Source organism: Anomaloglossus baeobatrachus, chromosome 8 (genome assembly GCF_048569485.1).
Source record: "Anomaloglossus baeobatrachus isolate aAnoBae1 chromosome 8, aAnoBae1.hap1, whole genome shotgun sequence".
In the NCBI taxonomy this organism is placed as follows: domain Eukaryota; kingdom Metazoa; phylum Chordata; class Amphibia; order Anura; family Aromobatidae; genus Anomaloglossus; species Anomaloglossus baeobatrachus.
Window position 1 is genome coordinate 125,664,880 of NC_134360.1, and position 23,757 is coordinate 125,688,636.

Here is a 23,757-nt window from a genome sequence, read left to right on the forward strand (position 1 = left end):
CCTGTACACTTCACTTTCCTTGAAAACAATGCTTCACTGTGAGAATATAAAGAATCAAATTATGTTTTATTACAGAATCGCTAAAATATTTTAGTTTAAGATTACAAACATTAACTTATTGGCTGTAAAATGGCAATGGGAAGTTTCACTTATGACACACATTTTAGGAATGATAATTGAAATTCAACTATAGTCTGTATAGTTCAAAGTAAGACCAAATCAAAACCCTTCCAAGGGTCAATTTCTCAGGACTCGTTTAAGAAAGCAATAATCAGCCCAACATAATAAGAATGTGGCTAATTCCACTCCCAAGGGGTAACAAACAGTACTAACTGGAAGTCTAACTAGATGCTAACATTCCAGACAAATGTTATATAAAACTGCGACTGCAATTCTCACATGCTCCATCGTCTGCTCAATGATTTCGACAAAGTAACCAGAAAGGACAGCTATATCCTGTTAGTCAATATAAAGCCTATCATTTCTCAGAATTCCTTTAATCTAGTAATACGGAAACTGTAATAATCTGGCAATTGCTTCTGGCATGAACTTCAAAATAACCTTAAATCTAACAAATCTAGAGCCAAACGACAGAGCAGAAAGTGTCAACTATAGTACAGTATTATGTTAGCATTTTATTGTGAGTGCACTTCACAAATGAGCTTTCCACATTTAATCTTTCATTTTTTTCCTTCTACTCTTCTGAACTAATATTTCATCTATATAATAATGTTCTATGTTTGCCAAGTATTATCATCATTTTTTTTCACAGGATTTAAAAAAAATAAAAAAAATAAAAAATAACACTTCATGCAACCAATAACTTCTAGATCACTGTACACAAAATATACAGGGTTTAAATACACAAATAGGGGTTACAATGAAACAAGTACAATAACCATAAGTTTAAAGGGTTTTTCTCACGTTTAAACGTTCTCCCCTATTGCTGCGGGTTTGACCACTGGGACTCCTACCAATCCCGAGAACCCTGTGTATGTGGAGCAGAGGTAGACCGTGCTCATTGTCACTTCATTCATTCTTCTGAGAGTGCTGAAGAACAGCGGAGTGCAGCACTCTTCTACCTCCAGGGCTCCCATTAAGGAAGAATGAAGTGGTAATGTGAATTATCGACTTAAATTCCAGCATCCCTGCACTGTCCGCCTCCTCTCCTTGGCAGGGGCAATGACATAGCCCCTGCTCCTTCTGCAGTCCCTTCGTGCAAGGTTTGCGCACATTGTGCACAATGTGCAGGTCTCCTGGCAACGTCCTTAGGGCATGTGCAGTCCCTGCTTCTTAAAAGGGGCAGCACGCACTCAGTAGGGTTTCGCAGCCTCTGATTGGGAGTCAAAAAGTACTTAAGGCCCTGTCACACACAGAGATAAATCTGCAGCAGATATGTGGTTGCAGTGAAATTGTGAACAATCAGTGCCAGGTTTGTGGCTGTGTACAAATGGAACAATATGTCCATGATTTCACTGCAACCACAGATCTGCCAAAGATTTATCTCTGTGTGTGACGGGGCCTTTAAGGCACCTTCCCCTGTAGGCAGGCGCCTGAGCAATTTGGTTCCTAGGGTTCTTGTTCTAGTACTCTAGTCTGTATCCTGTCCTGTCAGTCTCCTATCTGATTATTCCGGTCCTGTCAGTCTCCTGAACCTGTCCATCCAGTCGGTATCCTGTATCTGTTCTGTCATGGCTGCCCTCTGTACCAGTGTTCCTCACGTTTGGGTCAGCTGTTGCAGTACCGGTGACTGCCCTGGAGTGGTACCTGGTGTCCACTGGCAGCCCAGCTAAGGCCATTCACACAATCAGAGGCTCTAGTGAAAACCCAGTAGGCACAGAGTCACGCCCCTTTAGGGCAAGTTCGGTCTGTGGCGCAATGCGTGACTGTTTGCACAAGCCATGGACCCCGCTGACTCCAATTCTCCACCACTCTCATAATTATTCCAGGAGATGTCTTGCCAACAATAACAGTAGGCTAAAATCTTCACCTTACTGCAGTTAGTGAATGTCCGCTTGAATGCTCTGGCTCCCGTAGTTTCTTCTTCTTCAGCCAATGCTGCAGCAACCTCGACTGCTATTATTCAGCCTGCAGTCCTTGCACCCGGAGCCGGTCCACGTCTCTTCATCCCACCATGATTTGAAGGTGACTTGAACTATACCCAGGTTTATCAATCAATGTATGCTGCAGTTTGAATTACTGCCCCTCCAGTTCACCTCAGACTAGGCCAAAGTGGCCTTTTTGATGTCCCATCTGGGAGGGGGGCTCTTGCTTGGATTAACTTCTATGGGAGAGAAAAGATCCTGTCACTTTGGACATTCAGGTTTTCTTGGGGAGACTTTCCGCAAGGTCTTTGATGAGCTCGTTCTTATTTCCTCTGCCGCATCCTCCCTTCTCAGGGTGCGTAAGGATAGCTAGTCTGTGGGACAATATGTGATTGAATTCTGTACCCTTTCCTCAAAACGAAGATGGAATAATGAGGTGCTAGTAGCCACCTTCTGGAAAAGTTTGTCCAGAAGGATTAAGAATCATCTGGCTGGTCGTGATACCCCTGCTACCCTGGATAATCTCATCTCCTTGGCTACCCAGATTGATCCCAGGTTTTAGGAATGCATCAGGGAAGTTATTTGCAAAAGGCAATCCTTGCGCCTAGCTCCATACTTCCAGAGGCCACTTCCCACTTTCCAGTATCTGCTGCGGCTTCAGAATCGATTCAGGTTGACCAGGTTAATTTGGCCGAGTAATAAGAAGAAGAACCAAGCAATAAGAACATTATCATGCCAAGGAACTATGCTTTTACTGTGAAAGACAAAACAATCACTGATCTCGGGGAGACCAGCCAGAGAGAACACCACCGGCAGCCAACGAGGGCGCTCAATATAGTGAAATCCTAGGTGCATTGCCCCCTGGGAAATATGCAAATCAAAAAAGTCCCTGGAGCCTCTGTTAGGAGTCCCAACACAGAAACCAGCCAGATATCCCTCCGGGAAGGACCCAGCCAAGGGGCGGCTCCTCTTAGGAAACCACCATAACCACCATATGAAGTGGCCCTTTTAGTCAACATCCAACTCTTTGACAAGTTTAAAGATATGACAAGGGAAATACCACGGCCAGGTATCCATCCACAGACAGCCACTTCGGGGCATTGCCCCTCATCAGTGCGGAGTAGGGCTCTGGCCAGGTGGGAGCAATGCCTAGTAGACCAACAAGACAAAATCACTGATCTCGGGGAGACCAGCCAGAGAAAACACCACCGGCAGCCAACGAGGGCGCTCAATATAGTGAAATCATAGGTGCATTGCCCCCTGGGAAATATGCAAATCAAAAAAGTCCCTGGAGCCTCTGTTAGGAGTCCCAACACAGAAACCAGCCAGATATCCCTCCGGGAAGGACCCAGCCAAGGAGCGGCTCCTCTTAGGAAACCACCATCATATGGTGGTAATGGTGGTTTCCTAAGAGGAGCCGCTCCTTGGCTGGGTCCTTCCCGGAGGGATATCTGGCTGGTTTCTGTGTTGGGACTCCTAACAGAGGCTCCAGGGACATTTTTGATTTACTGTGAAAGCACAGAGCATCTCATGTTATTGTCCCGCCAACCTGGGAAACTTCCAAGCTTAGGGCCCGTTGGGGAAGTTGTCCTAGGTGAAGTTAACTCCTCCCCTTTGCTGACACTGCCTGTGTTCCTGTTCTGTGGAGATGTCTGGTTCTCAGTGTCTCCACTGTCTCCAGTTCAGCAGGAAATTTCCTGCAGCAAACCGTGGTGGAGAAATATCAGATTCCGGTTCAACGTTTACAAAGTTCTTTGATGGTATCATCTGTCAATGAAAGGGCTTTATCGGAATCCATAGACCTTGCTACTGATCAGGTGGATCTACAGGTCAGAATGCTGCATACAGAGAAGATCTCCTTTCTGGTGTTTCCAAATATGTCACACCTTTTTTCTTCTGGGACTGCCTTGGCTCCATACTCATGAATGAGTTCTGTACTGGAGATCTGGAGAGGTGCTCCATTGGGGACAATTCTGACATGAAGGATGTCTGATCTGTTCAGCCTCCAGTCACACAAACTAGTCTTTCAGGCTTGCCTTCTGCCTACTGGTCATGCGCTGAAGTCTTCGACAAGAAGGAGCCAAAGATGTTGCCTCCACATTCAAATAGGTAAAAGGCACTCTCAAGGGTTAATCTTCATATAATTTATTCCAAAATAGTCTTAAACATGTGACGTTTCAGCCACTAGGTGGCCTTCATCAGACAACTGAAATAAACAATTTACAAAGATTACCCAAATGAGCTAAATAAACAGAATATAAAGCAATCAGCTTAGATGTAAAAAACTAGAGGGAAAAAAGGAAGAAAATTTCATCAAAGAGAAAAAAAGACATAATGTATGACTTAGCAGCAAAAATGATTGTGTCCCATCACAAAGGAAGGAGGTATATAAACACCAATACATGGATGTGGGGGGAGGGGAGGGAAAAGAAAGTTATAATAGGAAAAGCATAGGATACTGCAGAGTTACCAGGATAGATATACTGCATACAAGAAACAGCGTTCAGTCAGTGAAAGAGTTAAAGCCACCTCACCTGGTATCATAAACTGGCCAAAATTGGAGTGTCAAGGCAACGGTGTCCACCGCTATGTTGCGTGCACTAAGTGTCAGGGCACCATGTTTAAATAGCACCTTTATCCAATAGGAGCAAAAAAGGGGAGGCAGAACTGGAAAGCATGCAATGTGCATGCTAGAGGCTGGCAGCGTGACTGACCAAGAGGGAAGCCAATGAGAGGTGAGAGGTGTGCCTGATAGGACACACTATGTCACTGCTGCAGGAGCCAACCAGAGGTGAGGGTGTGTGCTGAACTGAGTCACTAGCGTCCCTGGTAACCAAGGAGAGTCTGGAGCATGCGTGCTAGTGGAAATGAGGAAGTTAGAGATAAGGTGAAAGTACCGCTGTAGGAGCTAGTGGAAAAGTGATTAACACTTTGTGTGCAGTGTCCAGGGCATGCTGAAATATGCAGATAGTAGGATACATGTATAAGAGAGTAGCATATGGGCATGATTATGCACAAAGAAGTAGAAATCGTACAGGAAGAGAAAAAAAAAGGGGAAAAAGAAAAAAAAGGGAGGGGGAGGGTGGGATTACCTTTAACAATATTAACAATATTAATACTAACAATGCAGTGAAGGATATATAATGAAAGGCACAAAGACAGGATCCGCAGAAGTGAATGAAAAGGTGCACATCGCAAATCAAATGCAATCATGAGCGATTCTGCTTGCAGGAATTTACTACTGACATCAACAATGCTTGGCCTTCACTTCATTTCACCATACAGTTTGATAAAGAAAAAATCAATTTCTTTGACAAGATTCATCCGGTCTTTTAACATCAGATTTATATATTAAACCTACAGACCGTAATACTCTACTTCATTATATCAGTCACCATCCCACAGCTACAAAAAAAATCCGTACCAACTTCTCAATTTGGACGGGTTAGGAGGATCGTATCTGATCCGAGGACACTGGAGAAAAGACTTGATGACAAGCATATTAAATTTGCTGAACGTGGTTATCCACAGAGTGTATTAGAAAGCGCTCGACAGACATTACCCAGCACTCGTGATAATTCTGGCCGCATTCCATTCGTACATACATATCACCCTTTCATGTACAAACTGCACGGGACAATTCGTAAACACTGGCATCTCTTAAGCAATGGATATCCTAATATTTCTGAATTCCAGAATAAATTTCTTCCTTGTTTCAGGAGAGCAAATAATCTAAAAGGACCACCTGGTTAGAGCAGATGTTGGCTCAGCAAAGTCCATCCCAAGGCAGAGGTTCCTAGGGACACCTAAAGTCGGCACATACCCATGCTTGCATTGTCCACAGTGCAGTAATGTCCAGAAGGGCGATTCCTTTTTTCATCCACATTCGGGCAAAAGATATAGCGCCAAGGGATTTTTCACGTGTGACAGTACCAATGTAATATATGTTATTATATGTCCATGTGGCCTATTTTACATAGGTGAGACTACACAACATATCAAGGATAGTGTCTCTAAGCACAAGTCGACTATTAGGTGTAAGGAGAACATATTGCCACTTCCATATCATTTCAATACTGTAGGACACAATATCTCTCAATTAAAATTCTTGATAATCGAACAGGTGTTTACCCCGCGCAGGGGTGGAAATATTAAATCAATGCTTCAAAAACGTGAGGCATTTTGGATCCACGAGCTTGAAAAATGTATATGCATTTGATTTATTGATTCACTAATAGTGATATTTTTCAGCAGAATCGCTCATGATTGCATTTGATTTGCGATGTGCACCTTTTCATTCACTTCTGCGGATCCTGTCTTTGTGCCTTTCATTATATATCCTTCACTGCATTGTTAGTATTAATATTATGTTAAAGGTAATCCCACCCTCCCCCTCCCTTTTTTTTCTTTTTCCCCTTTTTTTCTCTTCCTGTACGATTTCTACTTCTTTGTGCATAATCATGCCCATATGCTACTCTCTTATACATGTATCCTACTATCTGCATATTTCAGCATGCCCTGGACACTGCACACAAAGTGTTAATAACTTCTCCACTAGCTCCTACAGCAGTACTTTCACCTTCTCTCTAAGTTCCTCATTTCCACTAGCACGCATGCTCCAGACTCTCCTTGGTTACCAGGGACGCTAGTGACTCAGTTCAGCACACACCCTCACCTCTGGTTGGCTCCTGCAGCAGTGACACTGTGTGTCCTATCAGGCACACCTCTCACCTCTCATTGGCTTCCCTCGTGGTCAGTCACGCTGCCAGCCTCTAGCATGCACATTGCATGCTTTCCAGTTCTGCCTCCCCTTTTTTGCTCCTATTGGATAAAGGTGCTATTTAAACATGGTGCCCTGACACTTAGTGCACGTAGCATAGCGGTGGACACCGTTGCCTTGACACTCCAATTTTGCCCAGCTTACGATACCAGGTGAGGTGGCTTTAACTCTTTCACTGACTGAACGCTGTTTCTTATATGCAGTATATCTATCCTGGTAACTCTGCAGTATCATATGCTTTTCCTATTATAACTTTCTTTTCCCTCCCCTCCCCCCACATCCATGTATTGGTGTTGATATACCTCCTTCCTTTGTGATGGACACAATCATTTTTGCTGCCAAGTCATACATTATGTCTTTTTTTCTCTGATGAAATTTTCTTCCTTTTTTTCCTCTAGTTTTTTACATCTAAGCTGATTGCTTTATATTCTGTTTATTTAGCTCATTTGGGTAATTTTTGTAAATTATTGTTTATTTCAGTTGTCTGATGAAGGCCACCTAGTGGCTGAAACGTCACATGTTTAAGACCATTTTGGAATAAATCATATGAAGATTAACCCTTGAGAGTGCCTTGTACCTATTTGATTGACTTACGGTTTGGAAACCAACAAGTGGACCTCGATATACCTCCACTATATTGGCTGTGCCTTATCCTTTTACAAGTTGTCTCCACATTGGCTGTACGACTGTCCCACTGACTTGCTTCCAGGGTACTCGCCTCCTCGAAGCTGTATCTATGCTCTGTCACTGATAGGGACCCAAGCCATGTCTGATTACATCAAGGAGAACCTGGTGAGAGGATTCATACAGAATTCATCCTTTCCAGCAAGGGAAGGCTTCTTTTTTGTTAAGAAGAAGGATGGAACTCTCCAGCCGTGTATCGATTATAGGCGTCTCAACTGTATCACGATTAAAAATAAGTATCCATTGCCTTTAATTCCAGAATTGTTTGGTCGCCTAACAGTAGTTAAGACAGTCACCAAGCTTGTTCTTAGAGGGGCGTACAACTTGGTCAGTATTTGTAAAGAAGATAAGTGGAAGACCGCTTTCAACACGTGGGATCGTCACTATGAATACCGGGTTATGCTGTTTGGGCTTAGTAATGCCCAAGCTGTTTTCCAAGAGTTTGTGAACAATGTTTCATAGATCTCCTCTACGCTTGTGGATTTGGATATCATTTTTGTTTTCTTTCCTGACCTGACTTCTCACAGGAGGAACGTTTGCCAAGTCCTGCAAAGACTCCAGAAGAATCAACAATATGGCAAGTCTGAGAACTGTGTCTTTGAGCAGTCCTCGCTCCCCTTCTTAGGCTATATCATTTCGGATACTGGACTGAAGATAGATCCTGAAAAATTGTTTAAGATTCTCAAATGGCCTCGTCTTGGCATCAAGGCAATACAATGACTCTTAGGATTTGCAAATTGCTACTGCCAGTTTATCCCTCTAGTTTTGTCTGACAGCTCAGATTTCAGCAATGATCTGCAAGAGTGCAAATCCAAAGATTTCAACTACAGAGGGAGAGATTGCCTTTCTTTGGTTAAAACCAGGCCTTTTCCTCTGTTCCCGTACTTCATGGGCCCAACATTAGTAAACTTCTACCTGGAGGGAGATGCTTCGTCTTCTGGGGTGGTCCTCAAGCAAGTCTTCTTCTGGTTGAATGTTTTTTTGTGTTTTTTTTTCTCTAAGGCCTTCTCTACTCAAAAGCGCAACTATTCTATTGGAGATCAAGAATTGTTGGCTATTAAAATGGCCTTAAGGGCACTTTACACGCTGCGATATCGCTAGCGAGCATACCCGCCCCCGCCGGTTGTGCGTCACGGGCAAATCGCTGCCCGTGGCGCACAACATCGCTTACACCCGTCACACGGACTTACCTTCCCCTGCGACGTTGCGGTGGCCGGCGAACCACCTCCTTTCGACGGGGGCGGTTCGTGCGGCGTCACATCGACGTCACACGGCAGCTGTTCAATAGAAGGAGGGGCAGAGATGAGCGGGCGGATTATCCCGCTCATCTCTTTCTTTCCTCCTTACCAGTGGATGCAGGTAAGATGTTCGTTGTTCCTGCGGAGTCACACATAGCGATGTATGATGCCGCAGGAACGACGAACAACCAGCGGCATGCACAACCAACGATATTATGAAAAGGAGCGATGTCAACTATTAACGATTTTTGACGTTTTTGCGATCGTTGCTCCTAGCTGTCACACGCTGCGATGTCGCTAACGACGCCGGATGTGTGTCACAAACACCGTGACTCCGACGATATATCGTTAGCGATGTCGCAGCGTGCAAAGCACCCTTTAGACTAGAGGCGGGACCCTTTCACTGAGACAATTCAGTCAGTTATGATGTATACTGACCATAAAATCCTTGCTTACCTGCAATCCGCACAGAGGCTAAATCTGCAAAAAAATAGATGGTCCCTATTCACTGCCCGCTTCGGTCTCATTTTACATTTTAATTCGCGGACAAAAACATCAAGGCGGATGTCCTCTCTATGTCTCTCCTACCCATCAATTAGGAAGAGGAGATCCAACACATTACTGAGCCCATCAAGATGATTACCCTGGCTTCAGTGAACTTGTCTTGTCTTGTCTTGAACTTGTCCAGGTAAGAATTTCTTTTTGGATTCTTATCGAAAGCAAGTTTTTTGTGGGATCACTCTTCTTTTTCTGCATGGCATGGCAAGCCATCTTAGACCATTCAGCTCAACTCTCGACATTACTGATGGCCATCTACGTAGAAGGACATTCTGGAGTTTGTTTCTGCCTGCTCTTCTTGCACTCGGAACAAGATTCCAAGTAATGGCCATCTGGTCTGCTACCATCACTTTCCTTTCCTTCCGCTCCCTGGCAGCATACAGTGATGGAGTTTATTATGCATCTTGCAGTGTTCTCTGGGTGCTCCGTCATGTGCGTGGTAGTGGATCACTTCTCAAAGACCGCTCATTTTATCTGGTCTGGAATACCTTCGGCTCCGCTGCTGTCAAGAGAATTCATTCAGCATATCTTCCGTCTCCACGATTTCCCTCTTCATATCATGTCTGATAGAGGCGTCCAGTTCACGTCCATATTCTCGAGGGCTACGTGTAAACTTTTGGATGTGTCGTTGGATTTCTAGTCTGCATACCATCATCAGTCAAACGTCCAGGCAGAACGAGTCAACCTGATCCTTACAACTTTTCTGCTGCATTTCAAAAATGTGCACCATGCCAAATGGGCTAAGTTGTTGCCTTGAGCGGAATTCTCATACAATAATCATGTTAACAAGTCTTCTGTAAAGTCACCTTTCTTCATAGTCTATGGTGAAAAGCCTAACATCCATCTTTCTGTGGCAACCACCTCTGGTATCCCTGCAGAAGACGCTCCCACTAGGGATTGCTACAAAATTTGGGAGTACATTAAAACCTCTCAAGAAATCGTCCAAACGAAATGAAGGAAGATGGCATCAAGAGAATTAGAGAGTTGCCGCATTTATGTCCTAAGGATAAGATGTAGCTCCCGTCAAGATATATTCATCTCAAGGTGCCAACTTACAAGTTGGATCCATGTGAGGGTGGAAGGTGAGGGTAAAAGCTGCTTATACAGATGTGAAGAAGGGTATTTCCCATTGTAACGTTTACAGACGAAGTGGATTTTAAAATGTCTTTACCAAGTTTAACAAATGGGAGAGACTGGTGTGTTATAGCAGTTGGTTCTAGAATACAGAAGCTGCAGAGAAGAAATCCTGGAAACAATGTAAATTACTGATCTTTGTCAATGGGTTTGCCACTTTTGAGCGGATCATGCATCTAGTGAATACCATAGCCTCATCAGACATCAATATTTTTCATGTATGCAAAAAAAGGTACCAGTGTCAGTGTTTTGGTTCCATGTACAGTCCGTGTGTCCATTCTAACTATCAGTGTGTCATCAGTGTTTTTCACATCTGGATAAATAAATTACAAAGCTACTCCTATCCTTTAACACTAGAAGTCCCAGAAATTTCGAGCTCCCCGAGTTCCAAAGGTAGAAATGTTAAATGACCCCTTTAGACTTCTAGTGTTAAGATGGTAATCATGGACAGCACATGAATGCCATGCGTGTCCTGGGAATAATTTTCACGGACAAAGATTTTTATGGACACTTTTCATCCCTTTTGCCAGAAAATATAGATAGGTCCCCGTGAGTTCTGCATGGACATGGACTGTGAAAAAAGATGGACATGTGAACAGTCCCATAAACTCTAATAGGTACATGTTCTATCCATGAAAAATATGCATAAAACATGTTGTGCAAAAAGACATCCGAATGAAGCCTAAGGGTATATGCAAACATTCAGTATTTGCTGCAGACATTTCTGCTGCAAATACTGAAGTGTTGGCAAGAAGCATGAAGAGTACAATAAGAGTAAGTTCACACAGTGCGTTTTTCGCGGCGTTTTTGCGCAGTTTTCGGGTGCGTTTTTGCTCAGAAAACTGCACGATTTTGCTTCCCCAGCAAAGTCTATGATTTTTCATTTTTGCTGTCTGCACGCAGCGTTTTTTTTTCAGCTGCATTTTTGTGGTGCCACAAAAACGCAGCATGTCAATTATTCCTACGTTTTTCACTGCGCTTTTCATCCATTGAGTGCAATGGGATGTTGAAAGACGCAATGAGAAACGCAAATAGGTGCGTTTCTAAGACCAAAAACGCAGCTATAAACGCAGGAGGTGGGTAGTAAAGTGACATGTACAGGAAGAGGATTCCTTCTGTCAGTAAACACAGAAGCGTGAATCCTCCCGGTACCGTCACCGCTGCTTCCACCTCCAGTCCTGTGCATGTCAGCTGCCGTGCGGTGTCATGTACGGGCAGGAGGTGGAAGCGGCTGCGAAAACAAAAGTGAACAGTAGAAAAAAAAGTCATACTCACCTGTCTGCAGGGTCCCGGTGCCATGCCCGCTCCCAGCTCCTCCTCCCGGTACCGCCGCTCCAGGTGTGTGCAGTCTCCCGGGTACGTATGCCTGCAGGATCTGGCGATGGATCACCTGATGCAGTCACCTGACGCGTCAGCTGATCGTAAGTCTCGGGGTGACGCCAGCGCCCGGCCAGTTTAACCTATCAGCGGATGCATCAGGAGACTTCATCCCTGATTACCGGCAGCTCCTGCAGTGATCGGACGGGATCAGACTCGCTCCAGGAGCTGCCGGTAATCAGAACATGAGTATTTTTTTTTTTTTTTTGCACCGATGCATCTGCTGATTGTATAAACGGCTTTTATACAATCAGCTGATGTGTGATGTGATTCAGGCACTTGAACCTGACATCATCTGATCGGTATGCCTTCCAGCAAAACGATCAGATGATATTGGATCCGGATTGGACGGCGCGGGACCCTTGACCCAGGATTACTGTGGAGGGGGGTTCTTTATTTCAATAAAAATGGAGTCACTAATTGTGTTGTGTTTTATTTCTAATAAAAATATTTTTCTGTGTGTTGTGTTTTTTTTTTATCTTTACTAGAAATTCATGGTGGCCATGCCTAATATTGGCGTGACACCTTGAATTTCGGGCTTAGGGCCAGCTGATAATATACAGCTAGCCCTAACCCCATTATTACCCAGTGAGCCACCCGCAATCAGGGCAGCTGGAAGAGTTGGATACAGTGCCAGAAGATGGCGCTTCTATGAAAGCGCCATTTTCTGGGGTGGCTGCGGACTGCAATTCGCAGCGGGGATGCCCAGAAAGCATGGGCACGCTGTACTGCAGATTCCAATTCCCAGCTGCCTAGTTGTACCCGGCTGAACATAAAAATTAGGCGAAGCTCACATCATTTTTTTTTTTTAATTATTTCATGAAATTCATGAAATTAAAAAAAAAAAAAAAAGGGCTGCTCTATATTTTTGGTTCCCAGCCGGGTACAAATCGGCAGCTGGGGGTTGGGGGCAGCCCGTACCTGTCTGCTGTACCCGGCTAGCATACAAAAATATGGCGAAGCCCACGTCATTTTTTTTGTTTGGGGGGGCAAAGAAATCCTGCATACAGTCCTGGAAGGAGGATGCTGAGCCTTGTAGTTCGACAGCTGCTGTCTGCTCTCCTGCATACACTATTGGATGGAGGATGCTGAGCCTTGTAGGTCTGCTCCCCCTGACTCTCCCTCCAGCATACAGTCCTGGATGGAGCATGCTGAGCCTTGTAGTTCTGCAGCTGTCTGCTCTTCTGTATACACTAGTGGAGAATGAAGAACATATTGAAGAAGGAAATGACATCAGACCTTTTTTTTTGTTCACTGATAAAAAAAAACGCATAAAGACGCAGTGAGCAAAAACGCAGCAAAACGCAGCAAAAAACGCACCAAATTGCGGCAAAAACGCGTGCGTTTTTTGCCGCTTTTTTTCACGCGGGTGTTTGTGTGCGTTTTTTGCCGCAAAAAACGCACAAAAACGCAGCGTCAAAAAAACACAGTGTGTGAACCTAGCCTAAGTGCTTTTTCCACAGTCATTAAAAAGGGTGAAAAATGCTGAAAAATTAACAGTCCTTCAAATCTGCCAAGAACAAATAAGCAACATGTGCAAGAGATTTCAGAAATCTAGATCCTGCATCAAGGTCACAGACTAATGGTGGGAGTAACCATACGAAGTCCAGACTAGGAGACATGATAAAGTGGAAATCCTTGTACCCACTGTATACTTGTCCTATCCTGCTAAAATGGCGCCACCTCTGACACATTTTTGGCATCAGCCTTCGTTTGGTACCTCTCCTTTACTTTTAATGAAAGTAAATTGAGATCATATATAATTTTATAACCATAATCTGAGTATAGTGGTTCAGGGCAGTGTCCCTCCTTTCCTCTTTTGATATACCCATTATTTCTGTCCTTCACTGATTGATGATACAATGAAGAGTTGCTTTTCCCTGTAGCTTGCTGGTGCTGTGAAATGTTAGCATGTTACGTGTGGATTGTTTTCATCAAACCTCACCTTATATACCATCAGACTGGGGTCTCTGCTGTGAATGCATTTGTCCCATCTTAGATCTTAAAACATTTTTTTTGTCATTTCAAATTCTATATCTTTATTTTTTCTTATATAGATTTTGTCAGAAAACCTGTAAGCTTGAATGTCTAAAAAAACGTAATCCAAATTCATAAAATATAAAAAATAAGAAAATAAAACTGGGAACGCAAATGTCTTAAGCAATGAGATCAAGGCAAAAAACAACTGTACAATCTTGTGTGTACTAGTGATGATTATTCATATAGTTCTCCATATTGTATAAATTATGTTGACATGGATACATAAAACCTAGACATAACAGAGCTCTTGAAAATAATGATGGAAATCTAGCACACTGCCATGTAGAATTATGTTTTCCCATTTGTATGGAATTCATAGCAGCGAGTGGCTACAAGGCTTTTGTGACAATTGTGTGGAATTTTATAAATCGTTGGGAAAAATGTTCATAGATGGGGTGGTTGAAAATAAAATTCAATGTTTTAAACCATAGAATGGAAAAATATTTGTTTCTGGCCCCTTCTGGTAATCGGAAAGATTCCATGGAACTCGTTCCCACTGTTCAGGCCCTGTGATTGGCGTATATTGGCCACCTGCAGACCACAGCAGTAATCGGAGCCCTGATCCTCAAAGATGCTCTGTTCATCACTCATTCCTGCTGAATCCAATCACTGGCCTGAGCAGTGTCACCGGCATGTACCCACTAATGCCAGCAATTCCTTGCGGCAATCATATGAATGATGGACGTCATCGGAGCAGAGGCATGGGAGCGGACTGACCAATAAGCAATGGTGCTTATATTACTGTATAACAATGTCTGCTTGTGGACAAGTCTTTGGATTGAATGAGGTTCTCTGACATTTTTAAATGAATAGCAGTATGCCATCCACTTGCATGTGCCCTTCTTGTGGTACAGGCAGCCAGAATGTTATGTTTTAGTCTCAAAAGTATAACGTTATTAAATAAAACTGATTAACAATACAAGAAAGCAGTATAAAGGTTCAACAACACAATACATCATACTGTTTACAATACATCCAACAATATGATCTAAAAGAAGCCGTGACAGTTGGGAATCAGTCCTAAAGTCTAAGGCTATGTGCCCACGCTACAGGATTTATCGCGGATTTGACGCGGATTTTGACGCGGATTTAGCGCGGATTTGCCGAAAATCTGCAGCACAGCTACTCCCCAGCCATTTCAATGGCATTTTGGAAATGCTGTGCCCATGCTGCGGATTTTTCCGCTGCGGATTTTGCCGCGGATTTTGATGCGGAACAAACTGCAGCATGTCAATTGTTTGGTGCGGATTTGGTGCGGATTTTCTGTTTTGAATGGGGAAAAAAAAAAAAATAAAATCCGCATCAAAATCCGCGGCAAATCCGCGGTAAATCCGCGGCAAATCCGCGGGTGCGGATTTGCCGCGAAAGTTGCGGATTTTCAGGCAAAAAAATCCGCAGGGACCTTTTACTGTGGACACATAGCCTAAGGCCCTGTGCGCACTTGCCGGTTTTTGCCGCGGATTTCCTGCGGTTTTGCTGCATGTTATGTTCCTAACAGCTCTGCAGTGAATCACCAGCAAAACCTATGGGAAAAAAAATGCTGTGCGCACTGCGGATTTTGACAGCTGCATGTTTTGCTGCGGGATTCCCGCAGCAAAAACAATTGCATGTCACTTCTTTTCCACACGTCGCTGCAGGATTTCACTCCATTGACTGCCATGTAATCGTGAAATCCCACAGGGAATAACGCAGGCAGCAAATTCTGTGCGGTTCATTGCGTTTTCCTGCGTTATTCCCTCCGGTATTTTGCGGTTTACCTGCGGTAATGTTCATCGCTGCCCTGCGGTTTGCAGGGAAGTGATGTCATTATGACAGGAAGAGGAAGCGGAGCAGAGAGTAAACACACACGCATCACAGACACAGACATAGAATACACATAGAAAGCAAATGGACATATAGAAAAAAAACAAACACGTGGGCTCCGCCGTATTTTTACCGTCCAGCCGAGGTAAGCACACAGCGGTGGCCCGGTTTTCTCAGGCTGGGGAGGGCGAAGGCCAAGGTTAATGCCCACCCCCCCCCCACCTCCCGCAGCCGAGAATATCAGCCCGCAGCTGCCCTGGGACTGTCGCATCCATTATGCGGCAGTCCCGGAGTGTCCCCGGCTCTTCCTGTTGCCGTGATGCGGTGGCAATCAGGGTACTATAAAGGAGTTAATGGCGGCGGATCGCCGCCACCAAGTCCAGGCTTGATCATGGCAGCGTCTATGAGACAGCCGACATGATCAACCCGTAAGTAAAGTGAAAAAACACACACACCGAAAAATCCTTTATTTTACATAAAACACAAAAAAGCCACTGGTTCACCCCTTTATTAACCCCCCGAAACACACAGCTCCGGCGTAATCCCCGTCCTCTGATGCTTGCATCCAGCCGCGTCTGACACACAGCGCTGAATGCAGCCTCGCAACGAGACAGCAGAGGTAACCACAGGTCATTTCCCACGGCCGGTAATGTGAACAACACATTACCGCTCGGGAGAAATGCAGCGTGTGCTCACAGGGACTCTATCTATCCCTCTATCTATCCTTCTGTCTATTTATCTATTTATCTGTCTGCTATCTATCTCAGAAGGAAATTACTTTCTTTTTTTTTTTTCAATGTGCTTTATTGCATTTAATGCATTAAAGCACATGTACCAACCCGCATGTGGCAAAACCGCGGCAATACCGTGAACAATATCGCGGTAAAACTGCGGTAAACCGCATGCGGTTTTCGGGTGCGGTTTGCTGCGTTTTTTTACCGCGTGTGCGGTAATCTTTCAGACCCTGCGGAATTTTCTTAAGAAAATTCCGTTTTCCAGTGCGCACAGGACCTAAAACTTAGGACTGTAATGCACCAGTGTCATGCTTTGCTTATGGTTTTGATGGAGCTTCAATAAATATGAAGATTTTCGTACTTGCTGAATCCAACTTCTTTTAGATCATCCTGTTTTGGATTGTGAATCATGTACACGGACTGCACGGGTGAGTGGACGGTCACAATGAACAATACAGTTATTGTGGTGGAAGAACAGTCAGTACATCAAAAGCATAAACATAAATGATCCTGACTATGCACAATATCCACCATCATTAGCAACTGTTCAACTGTATTTGCTTTAAAGGGAATCTGTCAGCAGGTTTTTGCTACTTCATTTGAGAGTAGCATGATGTAGGCAAAGAGATCCTGAAGCCAACAATGTATCACTTAGATTACTGGCTGCAGCAATTCTAACACAATCAGAATTTTAAAATTTAGTGATGTAGCAGAAATGAGAGAACTGCCACCGCCCACACCAGGCTCTCTATAGATTGTACATTGACAGTGAGGTGTCAGAGGAAGGGGCATGTCTGACTGCTGTATGTGTGACATAGCTGAACTGGAGAGGGTGCAGAGAAGAGCCACCAAGATTATTAGAGGAATGGGTGGGCTGCAATACCAAGACAGGTTATTAAACTTGGGGTTATTTAGTTTGGAAAAACGAAAGCTTAGGGGGGATCTAATCACAATGTATAAATATATGAGGGGACAGTACAGAGACCTTTCCAAAGATCTTTTTACACCTAGGCCTGCGACTGGAACACGCGGGCATCCGCTACGTCTTGAGGAAAGAAGGTTTAATCATAATCACAGACGAGGATTCTTTACTGTACGAGCAGTGAGACTATGGAACTCTCTGCCGCATGATGTTGTAATGAGTGATTCACTACTAACATTTAAGCAGAGCCTGGACGCCTTTCTTGAAAAATGTAATATTACCAGTTATGTATATTAGATTTTATGACAGTGTATTGATCCAGGGAACTAGTCTGATTGCCGGATGTGGAGTCAGGAAGGAAATTTTTCCCCCATTGGAACTTGTTTGCCACATTGGGGTTTTTTTGCCTTCCTCTGGATCAACATGTTAGGCTACGGGTTGAACTAGATGGACTTAGAGTCTCCCTTCAACCTTAAAAACTATGATACTATGATACTATGACATTGTAGTCCTAGCAATGATAGGTCTGCTGCTTAAACAAACAGAAAAACAACTGATGGGACCTTGACAAGACAGGCATCCCTGAATTCTCTGTGTTGACCCTTGCAGCATGCTGTTTTCAACTTAGAAAGCAAAAACCTAGAATAGCACCTAGGTTCTCGCATAACATAACTGTACTTTAACGAGATATTGCCTGAGAAATCTATAACTAAACACATTTTATTTTGACACCAAGTGTCTTGAATTTTACAGTTAGTTTGGCCATGTTAAATGTATTATTACCCAAGAGGCAGCCCGCTGGTAATTTAAGGCACGATATTCCAACTGTGTCTCGTTTAAAGTATAGTACTTGTTCCCAAAGTGTTGAAACCACGGGATGTGGTAAGAATGTACCGTTTTAAAAATAATGTACGGTATATCCTGGAATTTTTTTGCTAATTAAAATCAAATGGTAAAAGAAATCTATTTTTTCATGAAGGATTTTTTTATTCTTTGTTTTTGTAGATGAGAAGCTGCTCTGGTTTGTTAGTGGTGTTTTGGAGATAAGCTTTACAACAGTCACAGTCAAACCTGGTGTCTGGAGATTACTCACTGACTTTGGTGGTAAAGTGATGCAAGCATGCTGTCTGATAGTAAAGGCCACGTCTCACTTAGCAACATCGCTACTGAAGCACGACTTTTGTGACGCAACAGCGATGTTGCTAGCGATGCTGCTGTGTGTGACATCCAGCAACAACCTGGCCCCTGCTGTGAGGTCGCTGGTTGTTGCTGAATGTCCTGGACCATTTTTTAGTAGTTGCTCTCCTGCTGTGAAGCACACATCGCTGTGTATGGCAGCAACAGAGCAACAAATAAATGTACAGTGAGCAGGGAGCAGGCTTCTGCGGACGCTGGTAACCAATGTAAATATCGGGTAACCAGGAAGCCCTTTCCTTGGTTACCCTATATTTACCTTCATTACCAGCGTCCGCCGCTCTCACGCTGTCAGTGCCGGCTCCCTGCTCCCTGCACACATAGCCAAACTACACATTGGGTAATTAACCCGATGTGTACTCTGGCTAGGAGCGCAGGGAGCCAGCGCTAAGCGGTGTGCGCTGGTAACCAAGGTAAATATCGGGTTGGTTACCCGATATTTACCTTAGTTACCAAGCGCAGCATCGCTTCCACGCGTCGCTGCTGGCTGGTCACTGGTTGCTGGTGAGATCTGCCTGTGTGACAGCTCACCAGCAACCCGTGTAGCGACGCTCCAGCGATCCCTGCCAGGTTAGGTTGCTGGTGGGATCGCTGGAGCGGCGCTTAGTGTGACGGTACCTTAAGGCCCCATGTGTACTCTGCAGGTTTTGATGCTTTTTTAGTGCAATTTGTGCTGACCTTTCTCTTACCACAAACTGCATGCATTCTCTTCCCCAACAAAGTCTATGACATTTCAGATTTGCTGTGCGCACGCTGCTTTTTTTTTTTTGGCTGCGGTTTTGTGGTGACAAAAATGCAGCATGTTAGTTCTTTTTGCATTTTTTCCTGCGGATTTCACCCTTTGGTGATAAAAAATGCATCAAAAACGTATGGTCAAAACACACACCAAAAACACAACAAAAAATGCATGGGTTTTTTGGGGTTTTTGCCACAAGATACATTTTTTGCCACAGGGCGCATTTTTGTGGTTACGACAAAACTGCAGCGTGCAGACATAGCCTTCATGGTGCCATGCTGTGTAACTCCAGATATATATTACAGGTGTTCCCCCTCACTGTAATCCTATATTTAAACAGCATATGTATCGACGTATAGATCGTGGCATGGAAAATTGGAAAAATCACCAACAAAAAAGTTTAATATAAAACCTTACTTTTCACAGTGTTGTTTTGATGATAGGGAGGGAGATGTACCCATTCTGTACAATCATGGTTTAATAAGGGCCAAACAACTAGTGTACATATAGTGGGCTCTGTACAGTGCGCTGAACATCTTTCTGCCCATATGCGCTATTTAACTTACCATTAACATTTGTTGATGGCAAAATTATTGACATTTTTGGCCTGCTGGTTTTATTTCTATTGGTAGCCGGCAATAGCAAGTGGTCCTGAAAAAAAGTAAAAATACTAATTACTATAAACAATCAGACAATCATATGATAATAAGATAACCTTTGAACATCTTTTTTAGGCCATAAGACAACCTTCCTCCACGGGAGCTGGAAGCGTTGAGAGAAGCACAAACAGACCCAGGTATGCCTCGCATGGACAATAAAAACATGGCTTATTGGGAATGCATCACCTCCCATAGAACAGTATTGTGATAGTCACTATTTAGTGTGAATGGTGCGACTCCGCTATCTGCCTTTATATTTATATAATAGGTGTTACACCTTAGGGGTACTTCACACACAGCGAGATCGCTGCTGAGTCACGGTTTTTGTGACGCAGCAGTGACCTCATTAGCGATCTCGCTGTGTGTGACACTAAGCAGCGATATGGCCCCTGCTGTGAGATCACTGCTCGTTACACACAGCCCTGGTTCATTTTTTTATTGTTGTTCTCCCGCTGATAAGCACACATCGCTGTGTGTGACAGCGAGAGAGCAACAATCCTGAATGTGCAGGGAGCAGGAGCCAGCGTCTGACAGCCTGCGGTAAACTGTAACCAAGGTAAACATCGGGTAACCAAAGTGGTTACCCGATATTTACCTTCGTTACCAGCGTCTGCAGCTCTCACGCTGCCAGTGCCGGCTCCTGCTCCCTGCACACGTAGCCGGAGGACACATCGGGTAAATAAGCAAAGGTTTGCTTATTAACCCGATGTGTGCTGTGGCTATGAGTGCAGGGAGCCAGCGCTAAGCGGTGTGTGCTGGTAACTAAGGTAAACATCGGGTAACCATACCCGATGTTTACCTTAGTTACCAGTGTCCACAGCTTCCAGATGCCGGCTCCCTGCAAGCGCAGCGTCGCTTCCACGTCGCTGCTTGCTGGGGGCTGGTCACTGGTCGCTGGTGAGATCTGCCTGTTTGACAGCTCACCAGCGACCATGTAGCGACGCAGCAGCGATCCTGACCAGGTCAGATCGCTGGTGGGATCGCTGCTGCGTCACTAAAGTGTGACGGTACCCTTACTGTAATCCTGCCCTACGATGATCATTAGATGATTGCTGACAGCTCAGTAGTGGCTTATCACCCCTGAAAACAAACAGGGAGGGTGCTGAGACCTTTCTCTAGGTCTAAAGGTCCAGTCACACTAAGCAACTTACCAGCGATCCCAACAACGATAGGGATCGCTGGTAAGTTGCTAGGAGGTTGCTGGTGAGATGTCACACTGCGACGCTCCAGCGATCCCACCAGCAACCTGACCTGGCAGGGTTCGCTGGAGCGTCGCTACACGAGTTGCTGGTGAGCTCCCCAGCAACCAGTGACCAGCCCCCAGCGCCGCGTGGAAGATGCTGCGCTTGGTAACTAAGGTAAATATCGGGTAACCAACCCGATATTTACCTTGGTTACCAGCGCACGGAGCTACACGTGCAGAGAGCAGGGAGCAGCGCACACTGAGCGCTGGCTCCCTGCTCTCCTAGTTACAGCACACATCGGGTTAATTACACGATGTGTGCTGCAGCTAAATGTGCACAGAGCAGGGAGCAGCGCACAATGCTTAGCGCTGGCTCCCTGCTCTCCTAGCTACAGCACACATCGGGTTAATTAACCCGATGTGTCCTGCAGCTACATGTGCACAGAGCAGGAGCCGGCACTGACAGTGAGAGCGGCGGAGGCTGGTAACAAAGGTAAATATCGGGTAACCAGGGACAGGGCTTCTTGGTTACCCGATGTTTACTGTGGTTACCAGCCTCCGCAGAAGCCGGCTCCTGCTGTCTGCACATTTAGCTGTTGCTGTCACGTTGTCACACACAGCGATCTGTGCTTCACAGCGGGACAGCAACAACTAAAAAATGGCCCAGGACATTCAGCAACAACCAACGACCTCACAGCAGGGGCCAGGTTGTTGCTGGATGTCACACACAGCAACATCGCTAGCAACGTCACAAAAGTTGTTCGTTAGCAGCGATGTTGCTAGCGATGTTGCTTAGTGTGACGGGGCCTTAAGGGCTCCATGCATATCAGATGGTTGGCCGGTCCCGCTGACTTTCACCTAAAGTATATGGGGACCACAAACATTTCTTTCTTTAGGTTTTCAGTTACTCCTCCCATTATATTTTCACAAGTTATAAGATTCATTGGTGACCTTCCTATGGAAAATCTTTTAAATGTCTGTAAACACGGGTCTTATTTAAGCATTATTATCATCATCGCCTTCTATGTGGACTAATTTGTAAGTTTCTAATACGTGCTCACATATATTTTAGTATAGAACCTAGAGATATATTTTGTTATTGGGTCAGGCTTGTGGACGTCTTTTTCAACAAACACCATCATAAAACACAGGCAAATGCGAGATGGGAGTCTCCTATATTCCACAGGGACAAAGGATTATTATAGGTTGACATCCCATGTGCATGGACCCGCTTTCTTCTCAAAATCAGCCATCAGGGTTCAGTTCACTCAACTTTGCTTAGTCTTTCCTTTTATTCCTCCTTGTTTCCCTCCATTTATTGAGCACCCAGACCCTTTTGTCTCAAAGTTTCTGGGTAAGGTTGAAGACCTACTAATCAGAAAATATGGATAGTAAGTGGGGGTAGTTTTACTATACTGAGCATACCAAATTGAGGCAGTCACTAGGAGATATGGAAGCCTGAGCCAGGATGGGAATATGGCTTATTTAACCACTTAAACAGTAAAATCTGCTCTGGAATTTTTGCTAACAATTCTTTATCTGTGACTTATACCAGTGGAGGAAGAAATCTTTCAACATTACTGTAGATAATTCAGCTATGATTATAACCATGCAAAGATCCATCAACTAGAAATTCACTTCTACAGGTAGAATGTTGCTATTGTACAAGACAAGGAGATCATTTACTCTACAGAATTTCGCAGAAAATATCTGATTAGATATTTTTTTTCTTTTCTTTTTTTTTTTTCTTGTAGAAATAATTGTGTGTGCAGCGCTATACAAGTCTCTATTTGGAATGAATTTATAATAAAAGAAAAGGTTTTTTGAATAAAATGTGGGTTTTTTTGTCTTCCGGACAAAAGGAATTTATACGATTTAGACCACTGATCCTCGTTTCAAATCCCCCCCAGCCTCATTACACAACATTACCTGATCAAGTAGCAGGAGGACAAGATAACTGAATAAAGAACAGAGAATACTTCAGCTTGGCACTATTTTATGCCGAGCATTATTTTTATGCTGGACACCGGAAAACTGGACATTAAAGGGGTTTTCCAAGACTTTTTCACCCCCTTGCCACATAGCATAGATATTCAAAACAGTATCTTTTGTAATATACTTGTATCGGATGTATAGTTTCTATGAGCGCATCTCAGCAGGTATCACATAATACTGAATTGTTATGCAGATTCTTCTTCCTCCTCTGATACTTTCTTTTCTGGTGCAGAAACCAGACCACATGAAAGGAAGTTGTCACTGGTCTCCTGATGGTGGGTGTGAACGTTTTGGTGTGAATGACAGATGCCGAAGCATGGGTCCTGAAGACTCAATTACTCTGCCTCAGTCAAGCTGAACTGACAGCGTCATTCAGCAGTAACAGCAGGGGCTGACAGCTTTGCTAGCAAAGTGCTGCAATCTACATTTCAAAAGCAAAGGTTTAGGTAATACGAATCACTGACCTGGACAGCTGAAAAGCGCAGACATCTGCATAACAAACACAGTACTGTCCATGTGGAAATTGCCAGATGGGCTGGCACCCAACCTGGGCTGCTCTGACACTTAGTATCTCCCAAAATCTTTGTCAGGACTGTTTCTATGGCAATATGAAGCTGCTGAGGGTGAATAGAAGAGGGAGGAGATTGAGTGGAAAATGGAGGGGTCGTGCTAAGT

At 44.2% G+C, this 23,757-nt stretch overlaps 1 protein-coding gene across 2 annotated transcripts in view; it reads right to left on the reverse strand.

Annotated features, from left to right (window-relative positions):
* ATF6 (activating transcription factor 6) overlaps positions 1 to 23,757 on the reverse strand; it is a 196,673-nt gene that overhangs the window by 15,961 nt on the left and 156,955 nt on the right. For both annotated transcript variants that reach the window (XM_075321985.1, XM_075321984.1), the window contains exon 15: positions 19,812 to 19,896. In XM_075321985.1, coding sequence (XP_075178100.1) covers positions 19,812 to 19,896 — 85 coding nt within the window. The remainder of the gene's footprint in view (positions 1 to 19,811; positions 19,897 to 23,757) is intronic.